General features: G+C 44.3%; 1 protein-coding gene across 3 annotated transcripts in view; it reads right to left on the bottom strand.

Moving 5' to 3' along the window:
- Positions 1 to 20,388, bottom strand: part of CERS6 (ceramide synthase 6) — a 134,446-nt gene that overhangs the window by 102,782 nt on the left and 11,276 nt on the right. Inside the window, exon 1 of one of the 3 annotated variants that reach the window (XM_075430493.1) lies at positions 8,793 to 8,929. The exons of the other annotated variants lie outside the window; for them this stretch is intronic. Coding sequence (XP_075286608.1) covers positions 8,793 to 8,818 — 26 coding nt within the window. The 5' untranslated portion in view covers positions 8,819 to 8,929. Of the gene's footprint in view, positions 1 to 8,792; positions 8,930 to 20,388 lie in introns of those variants that run through there. 3 annotated transcript variants of the gene reach the window in all.

The raw sequence follows: 20,388 nt of genomic DNA, 5'->3' as shown, positions 1-20,388 counted from the left end.
ACTCACCAGAGGGGAGGAAAAAACATTGCTGAAAAATCAGTACTTTGGGTTGGGGTTTTTTTCTGCAAGGTTTTGAAAGGTTGTTAATGTTTTGACCCGAGAAACCTTTCCAACAAGCAAACATGTTTTTGACCTCGGCATTTCTACAAAGTATTCTAACTTTCACTAAAAGTCTTTAAAAAAACAAAACGAACTAACCAATAAAAAAAACCCAACTCACACATCGATCACCAGTGTCTTGCTACCTCTTAAACACAGAGCTGGGAAGCTGTCTGAAATCCTTTCTAACCTAGGGCATTGCTCATCCCTCATAACAAAAATCAAAGTACCTGTCAAACTGGCTGCTGAAAATGCATCTCTTACAGTATTTGGACCTCAGGGAGCACGGCTGGCAGCAGCCTGCAATGCTGCTGAGGGCTGGTGAAACTAATGGTGTGGAATGAGAAACTGCTCATCTAAAATAAGGAAGGGCAATCCAGCACTTTACTAAGTGCACATATTTGCTAGGATCTAGCACGGGCAGAGTCCCAGCAGCCAGTGGTGGCAGAAGCCAATGCATCGCTACACATGGGTTCTGTCGGGCTTGCTCCATCGGCCAGAAACCCCTCTGCAATACAGTCACTAGTAACTCCAGTACCGCCACAGCCCCTGAAACGCTACAGCACCACTCCCATGCATTCTTCTGCCTTTTGACAGAAAACATTCTTTCCTTTAACATATCAAAGGTGGATATAAAAGGCAGGCTAAATACTAGCACTACACCTGTAACACCTGATGCCACAGCAGTACTGACACCTACACAGATTAGCTGTGAAAACTGCTCCATGTCTGCTTGCAAGAGCAATACTTCACTTTCAAAGAGGTTTTAGCAATTTTTCAGCTGGGAAACAAAGTGCCCTATAAATTCAGCATGTTGTCCTAGAAAAACAGCATTCAACACTAAGTGTCTTTCATACTTCGGATGCTATATAAGTGAAAAATGGTCTTACAGATATCAGCTTTAGAGAACAAAATTTGGTCACAGTAATCTGCTTGGGGGCAATGAGGAACTCAAGGCCTTCCATCCAAGAGTACTTTCACATAATAGAAAGTTTCACTTTACTCAATAGTCTGTCAAAGATAGTTGTAATAAAAAAAGGGACTTGGTATCTGTATATCAGCTTGCAGGCTTACCAGTTAGTGCAGTGCTAATTCACACCATTTTAAGTAAATAAAGCAAATTATCCTCATCACTCAGTGGCAGCATTATGAAATGCTTGTCGTACAGAGTTACTCTTAAGGAACATGACTGATATGACTGACCCAAACCACTCAATTACTGTAAAGCTGTTTCTTTTTTGTAGCTGGATTTCTCACATTTATATTGTCCTGCCTTTTTTTTTTTTTACTCAACATACATGTCTAAAAGGCACATCTCCCCATTGTACAAAGTAAAAAATGCCTGGTTTTTCCTGAGATTTTGCCCCAATGACAAAAACACGACCAGTAACATCTGCCTGGCTTAAGCTACCTTTGCACGCCTGCTAGCTCCCATCACAAGCGGCAAGCCAGACCCGCCGACCACAGCCCCAGTTCCAGCCCCTGTTCACACATACTGCTAAACCCTTTCACCTCACTGAGCCAGTAAACCTACTTAATCCTTTCTCTTGCAGGTGGAGAGATTAGGGAGGAGTCCATCTCAAGCTGCATGTTAGTTTGTAACAGGACTGACTGGAGCAGAGGGTGTTCAGCCACCCGGAATACCCAGCGCAGCCTCTTACCAGCCGTGCTCTGGTTGCTTCTCCAGTGAGTAAGTCACTATGAATATGGGACACAAACAAGGCCAGCAGCTTACAAGCAGCGGTAGCCATGTTTACCAAACATGGAAGCAATTTTTTTTTTTTAATATATGCATGCTTAAAGTTACAAGCAATTCAGTTTCTCCTGAAACTCTGAGACTGAAGAGCTGAAGTGGGGAGGAACTGCATGCTGTCTCCAAAATAGCAACAAGAAATGCACAAATGTAAAGAAAGGTCACAAATATTTTTGCAGCCAGCTGCCTAATGCTTTCTTTCTTTGTAACATCTAAAAATAGAAAGATTAGTCACTCTGTAACTTTCCAAGCGCAGATGAGGCAGAGGGAGAAGGGAACGGCAGGGGAGATGTGCTCCAGCCCTCCCCACCTCCCCCCCACGGTGCCTCCTCTCAGCTGCCCTCCACCAGCATCACCAAGGCTGCAGCAGGTATGGATGATACAATGCTGAAGGTATCACTCTCACCCCTTTTGCATACAGTAAAATCAGGATACACGAGCCAGGGTCAGTGCTATGTTCAGGTCACCAAAATTCCAGCCCACTGCTAAATGTCAATGTAGGTAAAAATATTCTCCCAGCTTCTAAAAAACTGCAGCTCAGGGACTCTAGACCAAAAAAGGCATCTCTGCGTACAGCAGTCCCCAAAGAGCTGCTCCTCTCTCCCCAAGCTGCATTAGTAGCTCGCTGAGGCCATGTAAACTTTTGACATTCCGTGGCAGAGCTCCCCAGTGTAAATTCAGACTGTGTGAAGATAACCATCTCCCTTCATACTGAATGCGTCAACCGCCAGTTTCACTTCTGGTCCTTTACTTCCTGCACTGGGTAGAAATGAACAGTGAATGCCAACGCATCCTTTCTGTACCACTCCTGACCCTACAGATTTGTCTCTTACTCCCCTCTGCCACCTCCTAAAATACAGAGTTGATATGTACCGCTATTTCAGCAAGTCTGGGACAACGAAAGCGAAGAGCCAGCCACAAAACATCTACGTATGAAAAGACACACGGCACAAACGGGATTAAACACTGGACAGAGGAAAGGGCAGGAAGAAAGCACAGATAGAAAGGGAAGATCGACAATTTAGACTTCTGCCACATTTTCAGTATGTAAGCAAGGGAAAAAGAGAAAAAATTGAGAGCAATACCTGTGTCTACATTAAAGCTGTAGCCAAGGCATACCACCCACTGGCCTCTTGGCACGTACACGCACTCTTCATGCAGCTCTCCTTCGTCCACCAAGGCAGCTTCCAAGATGTAAAAAGATGCTGCAGTTACCTGCCACTTGGACATGACCCAGAAGTTGCTAAGTGGCTCAGAGCAACTGTCTAAAGCAGTAAAAGCCTCAGCAATCATTTGATAAATAACTGCCCACTAGAAAGCCAATGCTACTCCTCCAGGCTCCTCTGTGGTAGTTCTTAGCCTGGTCATTAAGTGATAGCTCATCTCATCAATGTCCTCTTATATTCTAATTTATTTTCCTTACTCTGATCTATCTACTACCAGGAGGCAAAATAATGAAAGATGTAGTTAAAAATCCCTAATGATCCCTCTAACAACAACCAGTCCATCTGATACTATTACAAAAGACTGTAGCAAGTCACAAATGGAGCTGGACAGTTCAGCAATGCCTTCCGGGAAAATATTAAAAGGTGTTTGAAACGTTGAGAAATTCTATTGCTCTACTAGAAAAGTAACTCATTAAGTTACTCTGGGTCAGCATCCATTTTTTGAAAGCAGAGAAAGCAGATGCTTTATATTCAATGGAACATTAAAAACAAATTTTAAGTGCTCAAAATGTTTCCGTGTTTGTCTGGCTGAAGGAGCCCTCCCTGCTGCCTTCCCCGATGGGTGCTGCAGCCAGTCCCTCAACAAGCGCAGCTGCTGCATGACCGGCAATGCCCGAACCTCCACCCATCTGCTATGAGTGTGCATGTGCGTTTGAGCAAATGACCCGGCCTGCCTGAATGAGTTACAGGCATGCCCTAGTCCTGAACATCGTCATGACACTACCTGGCGGAGGCACAAACTTCAGGTCTTGAAAGAACAGCACACACTACAAAGAATTTAAATATTTGTAAGGTTCCTCTTTGTCCTCTTGGCAGTTTGAGCCCTTCACTGAAGGTGGGCTGTCACAGCATTCAACAGAGGATTTAAACATGTGCCTCACTCTTACTGACAAACCAGTACCTCTGGTGCAAACCCTGTTTGTTTCTCCTTACCTCAGCGGGTAGGACGTGCTTCAGGAACTTTCCTGCTCTGAGATGAAAGCTCACACTAAATTGTTCTTCTGGTGAAGACTGTTCCCCTTGTAGAAGGAATAGGTCATCACAACAGGATGGCTGTGTTTCTGTAAGTAGGGACGGCTGGTTTGACTTGGAGGTTAAGCTTTCATTCCAAGACCCTGGTCACAAAATCATCAAACCTTCTAAGGACACTTCAAGACAAACCAATTTTCATCCTGGCTGGCAGACATTAGTCACACAAGATGATCACAATGGTATTCATTCACTATATTTTTTATATGTGTGTAAGCTCATGTATATATGTACACAGAAACATGCATACATATATAAAGCTTATCCAATGGCATATATATTTATATATTTGTGTATGTATATGTGTTATATGTGTGTGTACACACAATCAAATTTCAGCTTATTGTCTGACTACTCAACAAGAAGAATTAGAGCCTTATTTCTTTCCAGAGGCTTTACACAAACTCAGAACAAGACTTTGTTCCTAACTGGTACAAAAATCTATTTCCTCAGTTTATTTCTAATTACCTTCCAAGACAAAAAGACAAATACATCTAGATATTCAGGAAACCTATTTCTGAAAAAGCATGCAGCCAAACTACACAATAAATTATTTTGACTGTTTTATCCTTAAATTGAGATTACTTAAGAAGATTAGGACTGTTCAAAGTTCACAGCTGGAGTTTCCAGTTGGATCCAGCTGAGCTAGGACAGGGCAGACTCCCCCGAGCCATCCCCAGCTGCCCGGGCACAGCACCATGAGCAGGGGCAGCCACCCGAAATGCTCAGGCTTCCTCACCCACACTCGTCCCACAGACGCAGCAGATTAGGCCTTCGAGAAACTGAAGACTATCCCTGCCCACCTTCCCAGAAAAACATTGAGTTTTCAGCTGGATGACCTGATCCAGTTCACTCCATCAGCACAGCAGTGCTAAGCCAAGATGTAAGCAAACCTGAGTGTGATCCCTCTAGAAGCTCAAGTTAAGCCATCACAAGACCACAATCAGATTCTGCTCTGGAAATCTGACTTTAGTATTTCTTAAAAAATATTCTGTTCTGAGAAAAGGGATTAAAAAAGCATATTAGAGTACCTGTAATTCAAAAGAATTATTATGAATTAGTTTTTCTGGAAGCAGTGTTTCAGCAAAAGATTTGTAAAAATACCTATATTAATGATCACACCTGAAACCCCAAAAATCAGCTCGGATGCCTTTTGAGAAGTACTTTTTACCTGCATTATGTGATCATTAAATACCATCCAGACTGATTAAAACATTCAACAAAGAAAAAGAGTAACTAGTTCTCAGTAGTTCCCATGCCTTCCTGTACATTTTTCACCTTCATTCTTCTCATTCTATTCCAAGTTCTTTTCTTAATGCTTTCCTGTTCGATTGCCACCTCAGCAGGGCACTCTTCTGAAAAGGCAGAGAGGCGATCTGGGAAGCAGCCACGGCTCTGCATCCCCAAGCGCAGAGCATGCAGCCCTCCCGACAAGCTCCCTGACCCGCTGCGTGCCCCACCATCTACTGGGGAGCCGGGGAAGCCAGCGCCTGCCGGAGTGCAGGACATGCTGCAGTGTGTGAAATGCCGAGCCTTTCTTGCCTGCCTTCCATACGGAGGGTTTCCCACAGCCAAGCCTGCCACCGCGGGCAAACGACAAGTCTTGCACACAATAATGCTCGTACCACAGCTGACGGGCATCTCATTGTACTCCTAATGCGCAATAAACAATGTGCGATCGGACAAAGCAGTGCAAGAACAAATCCTATTAACACATAATAGGATGTACCAGCGGATCACCCAAACGCCACTTTGGCAACAATTCCCTGGGCTGCCGCAGCCAGCAGCGGGCGGCAGGGAGGGAGCCTTGGGCACGACGCGTTGGCGAGCCACGCGCACGGCTACCGGCTGGCCGTGGGAGCTCGCTGCGTGGCAACAACGCTGGTGCACCAGCTTTGACGGCAACCGAAAACGCTGCAGCACGTGCCAAGCAAAGAAAGAGTAATCTCATACCCTGGGTATTTGTGAATCATTTACACCTTGGATCCATAAGCAAGTGTACATCAAAACACACAAGAAACTTACAATCCTTTTTTTTTTTTAGCTCATTACAAGATTCTTGTCCGTAGCTTGCACACTTCAAACAACCCCAACAAAGGGCCTCTGGCCGAAATGCGATTCCCTCCTAGTACTGGTACATATCTGCCCACCTCGACCAGCAGAAGGTTTTAAAAACATGTAAAAATGAAAGTATTTGTGCAGGTGGGTATTTGAGGGAGCCTGACACTGTAACGTTGTCCCCCATTGGTTGCTATTAGATGCCACAAGTAACTGATGCTGAGATGGTAACACAAGATGTGGCTCTTTTTCTATTAAGAGTTTGAAAAAAAGGAGGAGACAAATTTCCAGTGCTGAAAACCAGGCAGAGCACTTACTCGCCCTGGCAGGTCACAGAATAATTGTAAGATAAATAGTTAAAGCTTTTAAAGTGGGAAGTATTTTTTACTCCTTGTATTTCTGTTTACAGGTGCTATATGACTTCTCATCTCCTTGGGAACATTAGAATTATATTGCTTGTTTATTTCTTTTTGAACACACTACAGTGCATGCTGCTTGGGATAACAGCAGCTTGTTACGCATACCACGACCACCACCACATTACAGAGGAACTGGACCCTGCTCTGAATTGGTTTAGTACCTTCTACTAGAATACAAAACCAGAAACTAATTACCAAAACTGGGAATCCATGAGAGTTATATCATCATAGAAGATTTTTACAGAACTGTAGACCATAAGCCATATTTTTTAAAGGGGAAGAAACATGGTTCCTAAGATCGGTCATCAAGTAATTCTTATGTAGGAGTATAAAAAGTCACAAGGACAAACATTCTGCCTTTAAAATAAGCTGTGACCAGGCAATATGAGGGTACAGCTTGAGTGAAGAAGCAATGTGGACACTCCTGAAGGCACAGGTTAACCTAGCCCAACCACCAAAACCCACCCAGCTGAAATTATACACAAACACATTGCGTTGTTGGGGATCACCTCTTCCATAGGTCTTTACAGCTCGTTGCATTGCTCCAGGTTACGGCAGTAAACTGAGCATTCTCGTGCACTTGGAGAATTACGAGACAGCTCGTTGGAAAAAGCACAAAAGTTATTTAGTACGGTATCTAATACGTTGGTCTGCCAACCCAAATGGACCCCAGCTGGGTCAGAGATACGCCATACATAACACCGCTGCACCCAGACTGTGGAGTGCTATGTGCTTGGCAAGAGGAGGAAGAATGGAGGGGATGGAACAAGGTGGGGAAACACCTAGGCAGCAATCGCTGCAGGACTCATTTTGAAGACTTACCCGTACAGCCTGTTTGCCCAGGAAAATACAAACGTTTATAGCCCACCATATGCACTCGGCCAGCATGCTGCTAAGACCCTCGCACTTCCCTGTCGCATGCTCTCCAAAACATTCAGTATGCACATCAGCTAAGTATCTGCACAGTGCTGAACTGCAGCAAGGCTTTGCAAGCATTGAGAACACTTGATAATTACCAACTTTACACAGAATTACAGATCAAAATCTGCCCTCCCTTGAGAACAAATTAGACACGACATCTATATCCAGGATACACGAGGAAGTATCACAGCCCAAGCTCGTAGCTCACTTAGAGCGGGACTGGAACTGTCAGGCCAGCAGACACAATGCCTCAGAAGGATACTCAGAGCAGCTCCTGTGAGCACACACGTCCTTTCAGCTCCTGGGCTGACAGTCAACTTTCTTGACACGCATGTCAGTCACCGTCCTCTAGAGAAATGTTACTGACACAGCCTGGCTCCCAAGGAGCATGACTGCTGCCTCCATGCCTACAGCCAGGAACACAAAGAAAATCAAAAGTCTTCAGAATATCCACAACTATGGCATATTCACAAATTTTACTTTAGAAGCAGAAATGGTGATGAATTTACTCCACTGCAAGTTCAGCTTCTACCTACAAAGATATCTTTTCAGCTTCAGAAAGAAGCACTTGCAAAACCAAAGAGGGATGGAAGCAGGAGGTCTGGGGAACGCTGTTACACCAAGGTCACAGCAGCATGCAGAAACTATCCTTTTCCATGCCTAAAGCAGGTGAATATTGTTGACTGACACATGCAGGCCAGCTAAAGAGAGGGACAACCGCTGAGAAGTTCTCATGAAGCCCACAGAACCTCCCCTGGTCCAAACACCATCTTTGCTTTGCTCTTCCCCCGTAACTGCAGCCCTCTCCTTGCCAACTGAGAGCTGGAAACTCTTGCCCTCTTCAAGAGCCTCTCCAGATGACAAGAACCAACACTGGAGCCACAGCCAGTGCCATCAGGAGCAGAGCTCACAAGCAAATAGTGAGAAACTGCAAAGCTACATGAAGATGTGTTCCAGCGCTACTACCTACAAAACAACGAAAGAGAGTTTCGGGGGCCAGGGGGGTAGGAAGCCAGGGTGTACCAGCAAGGATGGGTTTATGCAGTCTCCTCTCCAGCTACACCTCCGAGCAGCTTCAGAAACAGAAGTCAGTTCCCTGGCTTTCAGTTGGGTGTGGTTTCCTGTAGCAGATGCAAGTGGTTCAAGAACAAAGCCAGTTATTAAAGAATGCAGAACAGGTAAAACCCTTATAGGTCAATGATAGACCCCTGCGCTTCAGTTAACGAATGGCTCTAGAAGGGAACCTCTCTGTGATCAAACGTCAGAAGACAAACACTACACACATACCTACTCAGCGACTGAATATCCCCCATCAGATGTCTGTAGCAATGCTTATCCAAAGCATCTGGAGGGTCAAAGCACTGGTGATCAGTCTGTCATGAATCCCCATGCTGTTATAGTATTTAGTACTAATGCCGGGTCCTTCAGTGCTAAGTATGAAAAGAAAAACAAACAAACAAGCAAATCAAGCAAAGGCCAGGACCACTTGATATAAATAGAAATAAGAAGGCAAAATTATTAGATTGGGGATGTTATCAAAAACTTTCAAAAAAAAGTCTTTCAGACTTGTTTAGCTTTGTGTGCAAAGCAGCATCACAACAACTCCAGCACAAAGTGAAGAGGGACTGTATTTCACACACTTTGTAATACTGCAAGCAGGATGAAAAATGAAGCGTGTAATGTCCCACAGCTATCAAATCGACAGGAAGGAGAACGATGGAGGGGCCAGGCAGAAAGCAGCAACCCCCACAGCAATCCAGCAGGAGTAGGTGTCTTCCCTTACTTCCTCACCATACGTGCACATTTCACCGACAATAGAGTGACGAAAAAATTTTTCATTTTTACCCACCAAATTTGAACATTCAAAACAAACGCAGCTGTTCATGCAGGGAACAAAAAAAAATTAATAAAAACCTCTTCTAAAGAGGCAGATTTATAACTGAATCTGTCTGCGGAGCCATGCAGATTGAAAAAAACAGGTCAAATCTTTTGCTAGTCAACCTCACCGCTATTCCTCCCCCGCCCTCCTCCCCTTTAGCTTTCAGGAGTTATTGAAGAAGTCAGTTAATAAGAATGCAACAGACCTATCATCCAGGTCTCAAATTACTTCTGCCTCGTACATATCAGGGGGGTCATCTATGCAACTACAGATGGAAGGGGGAAAAATGAAATCATTCTAATCTTTCCAGTTCACAAATCCTAATCCTAGAGTGTATGTATGCAATGCTACTAGGGTCCATTAGCAGCCAAAGAACGATGCATGTCAAAAAATAAAAGGGGAGGGAGGGGCGTCAGAGGAAGACAAGGACAGGCCAGAAAGAGGCAAAAAAAGAGGAACTGCTTTGCTTTCGCTTTTGCTGTGCTTGCAACAAAATCACTACCGCATCTGCTGCTTTTAATGACATCTTGCTAGCGTATTTTCTACAGCTTCGTGAGTGAACAGTTTTAGAAACCTCATAAATACCTCGCTTTTGACATTAGATTTCTAAAGAGTAACTGTAATACTAGTTTTTATATCTACTAGTCACCCTGTGTATGTTTTTACATAATTACCTTTCAGGAAAAAGGAACTCGCATACTGCAATTCATACATTCACTGTCACAAAGGCATTACGTGTTTTTTTAAATCTTCATAAAATGTAGCGACCAAGTCAGTCCAATTCCAGATGACTCATTTTTATTCATTTCTCTCCTTCTGTTGCACAGACAGAAGGCACTCGGTTTCATCATTTCAAAAAAAAAAAAAAAAAAAAAAAGAAACCAAACCAGAGATACACGATTCTGTATCAGCCAAATACCAAAACGAATCACTCTCCATTTCCACCACACGCAATATGCTGCCTGACAAGTTACTGCAAGAAGGCAAAGAAATCAACTCCCCAGCTTACTGCTGCGATGGCCACCCTACCTGGTTTGACAGGCCACATACCGCAGCCTTCAGATGGCGGAGTGCCCCGGGATGTTGGGCTGACAGCTGAAGGCTGGGGGAATGCTGGCGTGCTCCACGGGCTGGGTCGGGGACCCACTCCCCATTCGCCACTGACGATGTGGCGACAGTGACCTCGGACACCGCGCGCCTTGCTGCCTCCCCTGTGAGGAGGACTGGGAGGACTGGGTCGGCTGCTTACAGCCAGCCGAGGGACTGCAGCGGTGGGAAAGGGGAGCTGGGGGCAGGGGCAGTGTGCTGCTGTTAAGTAGGGCTGTCTCATTCATTTGCTTTGATGGAAAATAATAGCCGTTGTGGACTGTGACACTTGCAGTTCTGGCTGGCAAAATACACAGCCAGTCTCGAGCCATTTTAGCCTGAATTAATGGAAATCATCATAATTTCTCTTTCCGCACAGGTGCTCATCAGAGTTTCCATTGCTCCAATAAAGCTTTTTTCTCTCACCAGTAAACCCAGGACTATCACAGACCACCCGGAAAAGCCATTTGGAGCACAGTATACAGCTGAGCAGCAGACTACACAGATTGCATTCTAAATACAGGAACGTGCAGGGGGAGCCTTTGTCTTTGATGTTTCTTTACCTTTACCCTTCCTATCTTTGGCTGAATTCCTTTGAAGCCAAAGGTATGTTACACATAACTCATCTAAATCAGCCCCATCTGGCATTTGTTTCTGAGCTGGATCTTATTTACAGCAGTCACTGCTGAACTTTCACAGTCTTGGATAATTTTTCACCCTTAACTCAGCAGGCAATAAACAATTACTGCCTCAGTACTTCAGATAAACAGCTATGGTAATCCTGAGGAAAAGGTTTGGGGGTTTCTTTTTGGTTGGTTGGGTTTTGTTTGCTTCATTTGGTTTTTTGAAAGTGACACATTGAGAGGGGGGAGGCATCTTGGGCCTGAACCCAGGACACTTGGAATCTGGAGCAAATGAGATGCAAAATGCAATCTGACAAGCTCTGCTTAACATCTACTAGATCAGAAGGTAAGTAAAGAAATTGCAGTGCTGGGATTACTGAGGTGGATATGAGGAGCTAGACAAAGCACAGTAGGAAAGACAAGCATTTGTGAGAAAGTTACCAAGCTAAAAAACACTCTGCAACCTCTACACCACCAGGTAGCAGCATCCAGCATACTTTGACTCACTCCAAGCAAAGCCAGCTCTCAGTTTTGAAGTCTGTACCTTAATGCTCAGAATCACAGAATGGCAGGGGTTGGAAGGGACCTCTGTGGGTCATCTAGTCCAACCCCCCTGCCGAAGCAGGGTCACCTACAGCAGCCTGCACAGGACCTTGTCCAGGCGGGTCTTGAATATCTCCAGAGAAGGAGACTCCACAACCTCCCTGGGCAGCCTGTTCCAGGGCTGTCACCCTCAGAGGGAAGAAGTTCTTCCTCATGTTCAGACGGAACTTCCTGTGCTTCAGTTTGTGCCCATTGCCCCTTGTCCTGTCACTGGGCACCACTGAAAAGAGCTTGGCCCCATCCTCCTGACACCCACCCTTCAGATATTTATAAGCATTTATGAGGTCCCCTCGCAGCCTTCTCTTCTTCAGGCTGAACAAGCCCAGTTCCCTCAGCCTCCCCTCGTAGGAGAGGTGCTCCAGTCCCCTCATCATCCTCATAGCCCTCCGCTGGACTCTCTCCAGTAGCTCCTCATCTTTCTTGAAGTGGGGAGCCCAGAACTGGACACAGTACTCCAGATGGGGCCTCACTAGGGCATAGTAGAAGGCGAGGAGAACGTCCCTCGATCTGCTGGCCACACTCTTCTTAATGTACCCCAGGATCCCATTGGCCTTCTTGGCAACCAGGGCACACTGCTGGCTCATGGTCAACATGTCATCCACCAGGACACCCAGGTCTCTCTCCGCAGAGGTGCTCTCCAGCAGGTCTACCCCAAGCCTGTACTGGTGCATGGGGTTGTTCCTCCCCAGGGGCAGGACCCTGCACTTGCCCTTGTTGAATTTCATCAGGTTCCTCTCTGGCCAGCTCTCCAGCCTATCCGGGTCTACTGAATGGCAGCACAGCCTGCTAGTGTATCCACCACTCCTCCCAGTTTTGTGTCATCAGCAAACTTGCTGAAGGTATACTCTATCTCTTCAACCAGGTCATTGATGAAGAAGTTGAACAAGACTGGGCCCAGTACTGACCCCACGGGGACACACCACAGCTGTACTGGGTTACTAGAGAACATTACCATTTTTCTCTCTCACGCAGGCACACATCCACACACAGGTCCCCCCTTACAGTACAGCATAAAGCAAGAACAATTATTCTGCATTATTTTTAATGTCATAAAATAAACCTTTAGTGCTAATCTAGTAATCAGCGTAGCACACTAAATTTCCCTAGATGATTTAGGCAGTACTTTTTGTACCGCGATAGCCTAAGAATATGAAGGATGCCTTGTCTAGCTGACTGAAAATGCTCTTTATCTTGAAATCAAGAATTCTTCTATCAGTATTCTTGATTTGTCAACAGCAGAGCTTAGCAGGCAGTTGGCAATGGGCTCTTTCCAGTTCAAAGAAAAGGCTGGAGTCCACTTTAGAGAACTCTTTGCACGTAACAGTGTTACTCTTTTTTTCCCTACAGAAGACCCATCAGACACAAATTTTCCCCTACTCGCTCCATCTTCAAGATGTCCCATTCTTCCTGGCTACATTGGCATCCTACGGCATGTCACCTCATCTCATGCCCAGCTGCAATTCCTCTGTCCTTTGAGCCCTCAGTTCAGCAATCAGAAATGCACTAACTTGGAAAGGGTAGCAAAGGTGCTGTCTCTCCAAAATGGCACATTTCTGGAGGCCATCAACAGAGTTGAACAGATAGTAGTCTGTAATCATTTTGGGCCTCATTAGCCAGCTGGCATATCTTTTCTTTCTTATTTGTAAGCCATGTTCATTAAAGATGCTGCAATAAGATGGGGTTGGTGCCTGGACATGCTACACCGTTCCATGTGGGAGGGGACTGCAATGATACAAACACTATGGCTTTTTACTGTCTACTTTAACAAAAAGTAAAATTTAAATTCTTCTGAAGAATTTTGAGATCAGTCCCATGCACAACTTGAGGCAGACACATCATGCATACATCAAGTCTCTTACTTTCGTAGAATACAAGTGTTCTCATATACCTTTGAATTTAGAAGTGTATCTGAAGGGAGCAGTTGCAAATGTGTGTTGCTTCCGGCGATAATAAACAAATGGGGCATCACGCCTGGTTACACCGCATTCCTCCCAGGCGCACGCACATATGTCATGGTCACGTTTTCCTCCTCACCACATATCATTAATCTCACTCCTCTCTCCCACGCTCCAGAAAACACCTGTGTGCTCCTTCCAATTCTGCTTCTCTGCCCCATTCCCACCTCTGGTCCTCAACCCCTCTGTTAATAAATTTTACCTAGCGAGTACAGGAGGAATTTGGGGAGTAATTAATTCCCTAAACTTCTAAGTTCCAAATAAGCAACAGAAGTGTCAAGATACTGAAGAGCAGCAGATTGTCACGCCACAAACCATGTGGTTGCTGCACTGTATCTCCACAAAAATTAATTGCATTACTCACACACTTGAGGGGGTTGACTTCTTGTGATCTGTCATTTGAGATGGAAATATTTATTGATGGCACTGAAGTATTCCAACTTTTGTTTTTATTACTCATTATTTTAACACCTTTAGTTAAGAGGCTTTGGAACACCAACATCACTCAGCCTGTTCTGCAGTAGGACCTAAAGAACTCACAGTTTATCACTATTTAATTTATACGATAAATAATTCAGCTGGAGGATCAAGATCTAAACCTAAAACTATGAGCTGAGAGCTGAAGTACACTGCAGTAGTGTACTAGTCTCATAAATAAAGCCTCAGAGTAAACCAAGTCCTTCATTAAAATTACAACAACTACAGGACAATAACTTTGTAAATACTAACTTATTATACCCTGTGCTGAATAGCATTCAGGTATCCAAATGCAGTACTAAAATACAGATTTTATGGTGTTCCAAAATTTATTTCTTTTTAGCCGAATAAAGAGGATGCGTTCCTTTGGAACAGAGCACTGCCTCACACAGCAGCCCTCCTCTACTCACGGATCTTCACGCCCAACGTTATACTGCGCTTCCACAGACAAGCATCAGCATTTCCTTCTGCTAGTTTTTCAGCTTTACACAGCCTTATCACACACAGCCAGGTATGCAGCCATCATATTATTACTTAGACCTTTCTCAACTGTTCATATGCATTAACTCCCCTTTACAGACCTGCATCTCAAAACACCCTTTTGGAACAGGCAAATACTGTATTATCATCATCACTATTATTATGTTTTCAATACAATTTTAGAGGTAAAGAATGAGGAAGGAAAAAACCCAACCCTGTGTATGACTCTTCTGGGCACACTGTAAATGGATGGCAAAGCAAGGTGATATGACTAAAATTAAGATAGTCTGACAGTTTGCACTTTCCTACCATGAAGAGTATTGATTTTGTCTCTTTCAAGTGATATGCTGGAAAATATCCAGACAAGGCAGTATTTAAGAAGGTGCTGAGAAGAAAAAAGAGCAAACTGTCCAATGGCCAGTAGAGCTTACAGCTGCAACTGCCTTTTTTTAAGATTTGTGTTCTCCAAAACAGATCTCTGATAAGGGTTCCCACAAGTTCTACATGTTTTGTAGTTAATTTCATTTTGTTCCAGGTCTCTCCTTATCAAAGCAGGAATGAGACTAATTAATGGCATTTCTTTAAATTGTATGCTTCATACAGCTGACAGCAACTGTCAGTCACTGGGACCTTAGAGATGGGGGGGATAATATGCTAGAAAACTCAGGTGTAAAGATGAAATTCTCCATCTTCCTTCTTCCCCTCTACCCTCATATATCTCAGCCACGTTCTGAAGTTACTCCAGAACAGAAGCAACTGCATCCATAAGACTGTAAACTGTCCAAGGGGAAGGGGGTTCAGGAGTTCAGCAGAATGGCTCACCTTGCAGTAAGTTCTGAAAACTTTTGGCTATTTGTCATAGTTCTCGTCAAAACAATGTGAAAACATTTTAGAAGCAAGAAGCATTTACTGTTCTTACACTCATATTATCAAAAAGGATCCCAGGCCCTAAGACTACATAATAGATCACCCAAAATCATCAGCAGTGAACACAAGCACATTAATTTCCAATTTTCTGCTTTACTGTAACACTCAGAAGCTAGACCTCCTGAGGCCAGGAGCCTTGCTCTTTCAATGTCAGCAGCAAAAACAGACCAGTATAATTCCAGTCACTGTCCCACAAGCTGGAGGAGTGGGAGTTGTGGAGGCTCTGGAGGATGCAGAGCCCACTCCTGCAATTAAGCTTTCTGGTTGATAACTGCTCTTCTGTGGGCAAAGCTGAGGTGGAACACTTGCCACGCTTTCGCCTGGAGAGAGCTGGTTAAAGGAGAACTGTAAGAAAACACAGGGTGGATCCAGTGTGCTCCATTTTCCTATTCATTATGCAAGTGTACTCATTCAGAGGCCTCTTTATGTCATTCAATATAGATAAACACCTGCAGCACTACCAGGCAAGGCAAAAAGAGCACCCTGTTGTGAAGCAGAGTAGGAGACTTCTTCAGACAGTCTTGGAGGTCATAACTGTAACCTCTTTAATATCCACATGTACACACACCCCCCCAGCTGTACTCTGTAAATCACAAAATCACCACATATGGAACAAACATCATCATCATTAAGGATGACACCTTTCTTTTTCTATGTACTCAACACAGCTCTTAATAGATGCTTATAGAGTAACTCTGGCAGTGACTATAGTTTACACAGAACACCTGGGTTCACGTTAAGTTACTTGCCACCTGGACTGACAGCAATACAGTCACAGCACAATGCCTGTTAGGGCAACACCAGGATACTCCTTCCAGGCCACCGCACACGTGTTGGCAGGAGCTACAACCACTGCACAGATGTACCAGACCTTCTTCACCACGACGCAGCTTTGCGCAAGGGCAGAACTGAGGCAGGACACAAGAAAGTTGTCCAGAAAGGGCTTACCAACAGCCTGTCATTGAGTTGCAGACCTGACACCTTTAGTCACTATTAGAGATGTTCTTGTTCAAAAGGGACTGAGGAAAGGAGTAGCAAGGCTACCACATGATCCCTTCGACTGATCGATCATCTCACACTACACAGGAGCAGAGGGCCACGTCTTACTCTCTCAAAAAAGCGTAAGTCTTTCTAGTCAAACGTTAACTAACCTTCTATGTATGAGATTTTCAGACAGAACCATACTCCATGGACGCACACATACTACTAGTCCTGAAAAAAATGGGAGAGGGGGGAGATGTGGCACTTAGTCAAGGAAAGAAAAATGGAATTTAAAAAAAGTATATATATACACACACACATGTCCCCTTGATTTCTACCTAGGTGTACAGATTGAATGGCTTCTGCTTCTTAATTATCAAAACCGTAATCAGATGGCTACACACGACCATACATAATGACACACAATTTCTGGTCTTTCACACAAGCTTTATGCTGATACAACACCAGAACTCAGTAGAAGCTAATTTCTAATTTATATTGACAGAAGATGAGATTCAGGACCTTTGTGAGTAAATAAACCATATTCAAGAGCAATACAGATCCTCAGCTGGTATAAATCAGTCTGACCACCCTTAAATAAACTGTGATTTACACCACCAGCAGACCTTACCAGTATGCAAATAATCAAACAAGACTGTGTGATAAAGCTCTGTTTATGCATGTAATACAGTTTCACAAAATTAATGCACTCTTGATATTAAAACTCATATAGGACAGAAAATGCTAATATTCCAAGAAAGACAGCTAGCCTGATATATGGACTCAATGATGTTTCACAGGAAACTGTAGGAAGTCATTGGGCAGGGAGCATGAAAAACCCTGACTGCTGTAATCTTATTTTTTCATGTATGACTTAGAATTTACTGGCCCGTGTGCAGCAGGCAGGCCTAAAGCTTTGGAAGAGAGTAGCAGGAGACCCAGGTGAAGTTACTACAAGTTAATACAAGTCTGAAAGAGGAGACCAGATGCAAGTGGTAACAGCTAGATTCCAAAGACCATTTTTATGTAAGTAGATGAACTAATCTAGGTTTTTATTTGGAATCTCTACACAGAACCATATCAACGAGAAGAAAAGTTAAGATGCTGGAAAATACTAACATGGCTCTTCATTCCAACAAGCCTCCCCCAAGACAGAGGGACACCACCACAAACAAACAAAAGCAATATCAAACAACTATCTGTAACAACACCTTCCTATTCTGATCAAGGTCTAAAGTCAGCCACAGTTATTCAAGGGGAGCAGAAGTCATTTGGAGATTGCACACAAAGCACTGGATATGGAGGACTGAAATCCAGGTTACCTTCTCCTTGCTCTGTTCATCACTTGATGGACCACATAGCAGGCAACACCCTTGCCTTGATAGCTACTTCCTTCTCTGTGTTTTCTCATCGAGCTGGGCTCTAGTCTGAGAGCTGGGAGAGGATGGCAAATTATTTAGTACATAGTGTCAAATAAGGAGGTGACTGGTGGCAGTCAACATGGCTTCACTAAGGGCAAATTCTGCCTGACAAATTTGGTGGCCTTCTACGACAGCGTTATTGCATTGGTGGATAAGGGAAGAGCAACTGATGTAATCTACCTGGACTTGAGCAAAGCATGTGACACTGTTCCGCATGACTTCCTTGTCTCTAAACTGGAGAGACATAGGTTTGACAGATGGACCACTCAGTATGTAAGGAATTGGCCGGATGGTCACACTCAAAGAGTTGTGGTCAATGGCTTAATGTCCAAGTGGAGACCAGTGATGAGTTGTGTTCCTCAAGGGTCAGTACTAGGACTGGCGCTGTTTAACGTCTTTGTCGGAGACATGAACAGTGGGATCGAGTGCACCCTCAGCAAGTTTGCTGACAACACCAAGCTGTGTGGTGTGGTTTACAGGCTGGATGGAAAGGATGCCATCCAGAGGGACCTTGACAGGCTTGAGAGACAGGCCTGTGAGAATCTCATGAAGTTCAACAAGGCCAAGTGCAGAATCCTGCACATGGGTTGGAACAATCCCAAGCACAATTACTAGCTGGGAGGAGAATGAACTGAGAGCAGCCCTGAGAAGGATTTGGGGGCGCTGATTGATGAGAAGCTCAACATGACCCAGCAGTGTGCACTCATGCCCAGAAGGTCAACCGTATCCTGTGCTGCATCAAAAGAAGCGTGGCCAGCAGGTCGAGGGAGGTGATTCCACCCCTCTACTCTGCTCTGGTTGAGAGCCCACCTGGAGTCCTGTGTCCAGCTCTGGAGCCCTCAGCACAGGAAAGACATGGACCTGCTGGAGCGAGACCAGAGGAGGCCACAAAAATGATCCGAAGGATGGAACCCCTCTCCTGTGAGGAAAGGCTCAGAGAGTTGAGGCTCTTCAGCCTGGAGAAGAGAAGGCTGCGGGGAGACCTTATAGCAGCCTTCCAGTACCTGAAGGGGCCTACAAGAAAGCTGGAGAGTGACTTTTTAGCAGGGCCTGTTGCAACAGGACAAGGTGTAATGGTTTTAAACTAAAAGAGAGTATATTTAAATAAGATATAAGAAACAAATTCTTTACTATGAGGGTGGTGAGGCACTTGCACAGGTTGCCCAGAGAAGCTGTGGATGCCCGCTCCCTGGAAGTGTTCAAGGCCAGGTTGGATGGGGCTTTGAGGAACCTGGTCTAGTGGAAGGTGTCCCTGGCCATGGCAGGGGTGTTGGAACTAGATGATCTGTAAGGTCCCTTCCAACCCAAACCATCCTATGATCCTATGATTCATTTTCTTAGTCAATGCACTTAGGTTATTTCCAAAACATTTTTCAGGGAGTATTTCCTGGTATGGATACAAGACTTTGTAGAAAGAAAACGTGAAAGAAGCTATGATTTCTCCTAATAAACACTTTGAGGATTTTGCAATTAAGATGACCAACATATTCTTTTTCCACCAAACAGAGAAAGATCTTTGATAAAATCAGCATCAGGTTGAAACCCTTCCCCGACCCAAACCCATCTTCCTACACACCACTGGACTCCACAGGCCTGCCTCTATGGCTGCTTTTACAATTAAATGCCATTTTAAAAGCTAAGCTAGGAGTCTGTAATGCTGTTACCACTGATCTTCAATAAAGGTGCAATGAAAGAGCAGCTTATCTGAGTGATCGATTCGCTACACACTGTAACAGCAGTGAGAAGGGCCAAAAGACTTTGCTTCCTCTTTATTTCAATTGCTACCTTTTCCATACGAGAGAGCTGGGCAGTGATGGCCAAACCTCAAGACAGAAACTTCAGATGCGTCTTTGTTTGCCACCAGCAGCTCTGCAGAGCATCATGCATGGATAGACAGCTTTTGTTCAAAGGCGGGGGGGGGGGGGGGCGGGAATCAACAAGAGAGCAAATAAAGAGAGAAATAAGATGGGAGCAGATGCGGGACAAGAAAACGTTTATGGGGCATAAAAAGAAATACTGGAATAAACACTAATTTTAATTTAAATGAGACAAGTAAGGGAAATTTATTTTGAGATGGGGGCACAGCTGTAAGATGAGAAGTGAAAAAGTGTTAAAGTGTTATGGATCATATGCTTTGCCCCAGAATAATGCATTCTTTTTGAATCATTAATAGGCAGCTTCCATAGCGGACGTGAAACAATCAGAATCCTAAATTCTAGCTGTATATTCATACAGCCCTGGTGCTTCAAAGATGCGATGGCTATCATTTTGAGTTATAAATGAAAACAAGGTAATAAAATACAACAAAACAAACAAAAAAAACCCACAAAAAAAACCTGTACCACCACTAAACCCACCCTCCAGAACAAGGCAAACAATTTAACTACAACACACTTAAAAATAAGTGTAAACGCAGATGCTTCAAGGTAACTTTGCAGTTTTCTATTCTTT

Source organism: Opisthocomus hoazin, chromosome 9 (assembly GCF_030867145.1).
Source record: "Opisthocomus hoazin isolate bOpiHoa1 chromosome 9, bOpiHoa1.hap1, whole genome shotgun sequence".
Taxonomy (NCBI): Eukaryota; Metazoa; Chordata; class Aves; order Opisthocomiformes; family Opisthocomidae; genus Opisthocomus; species Opisthocomus hoazin.
The sequence above is the reverse complement of the archived record's forward strand: the minus strand, read 5'-3'. Positions and strand labels throughout refer to the sequence as shown.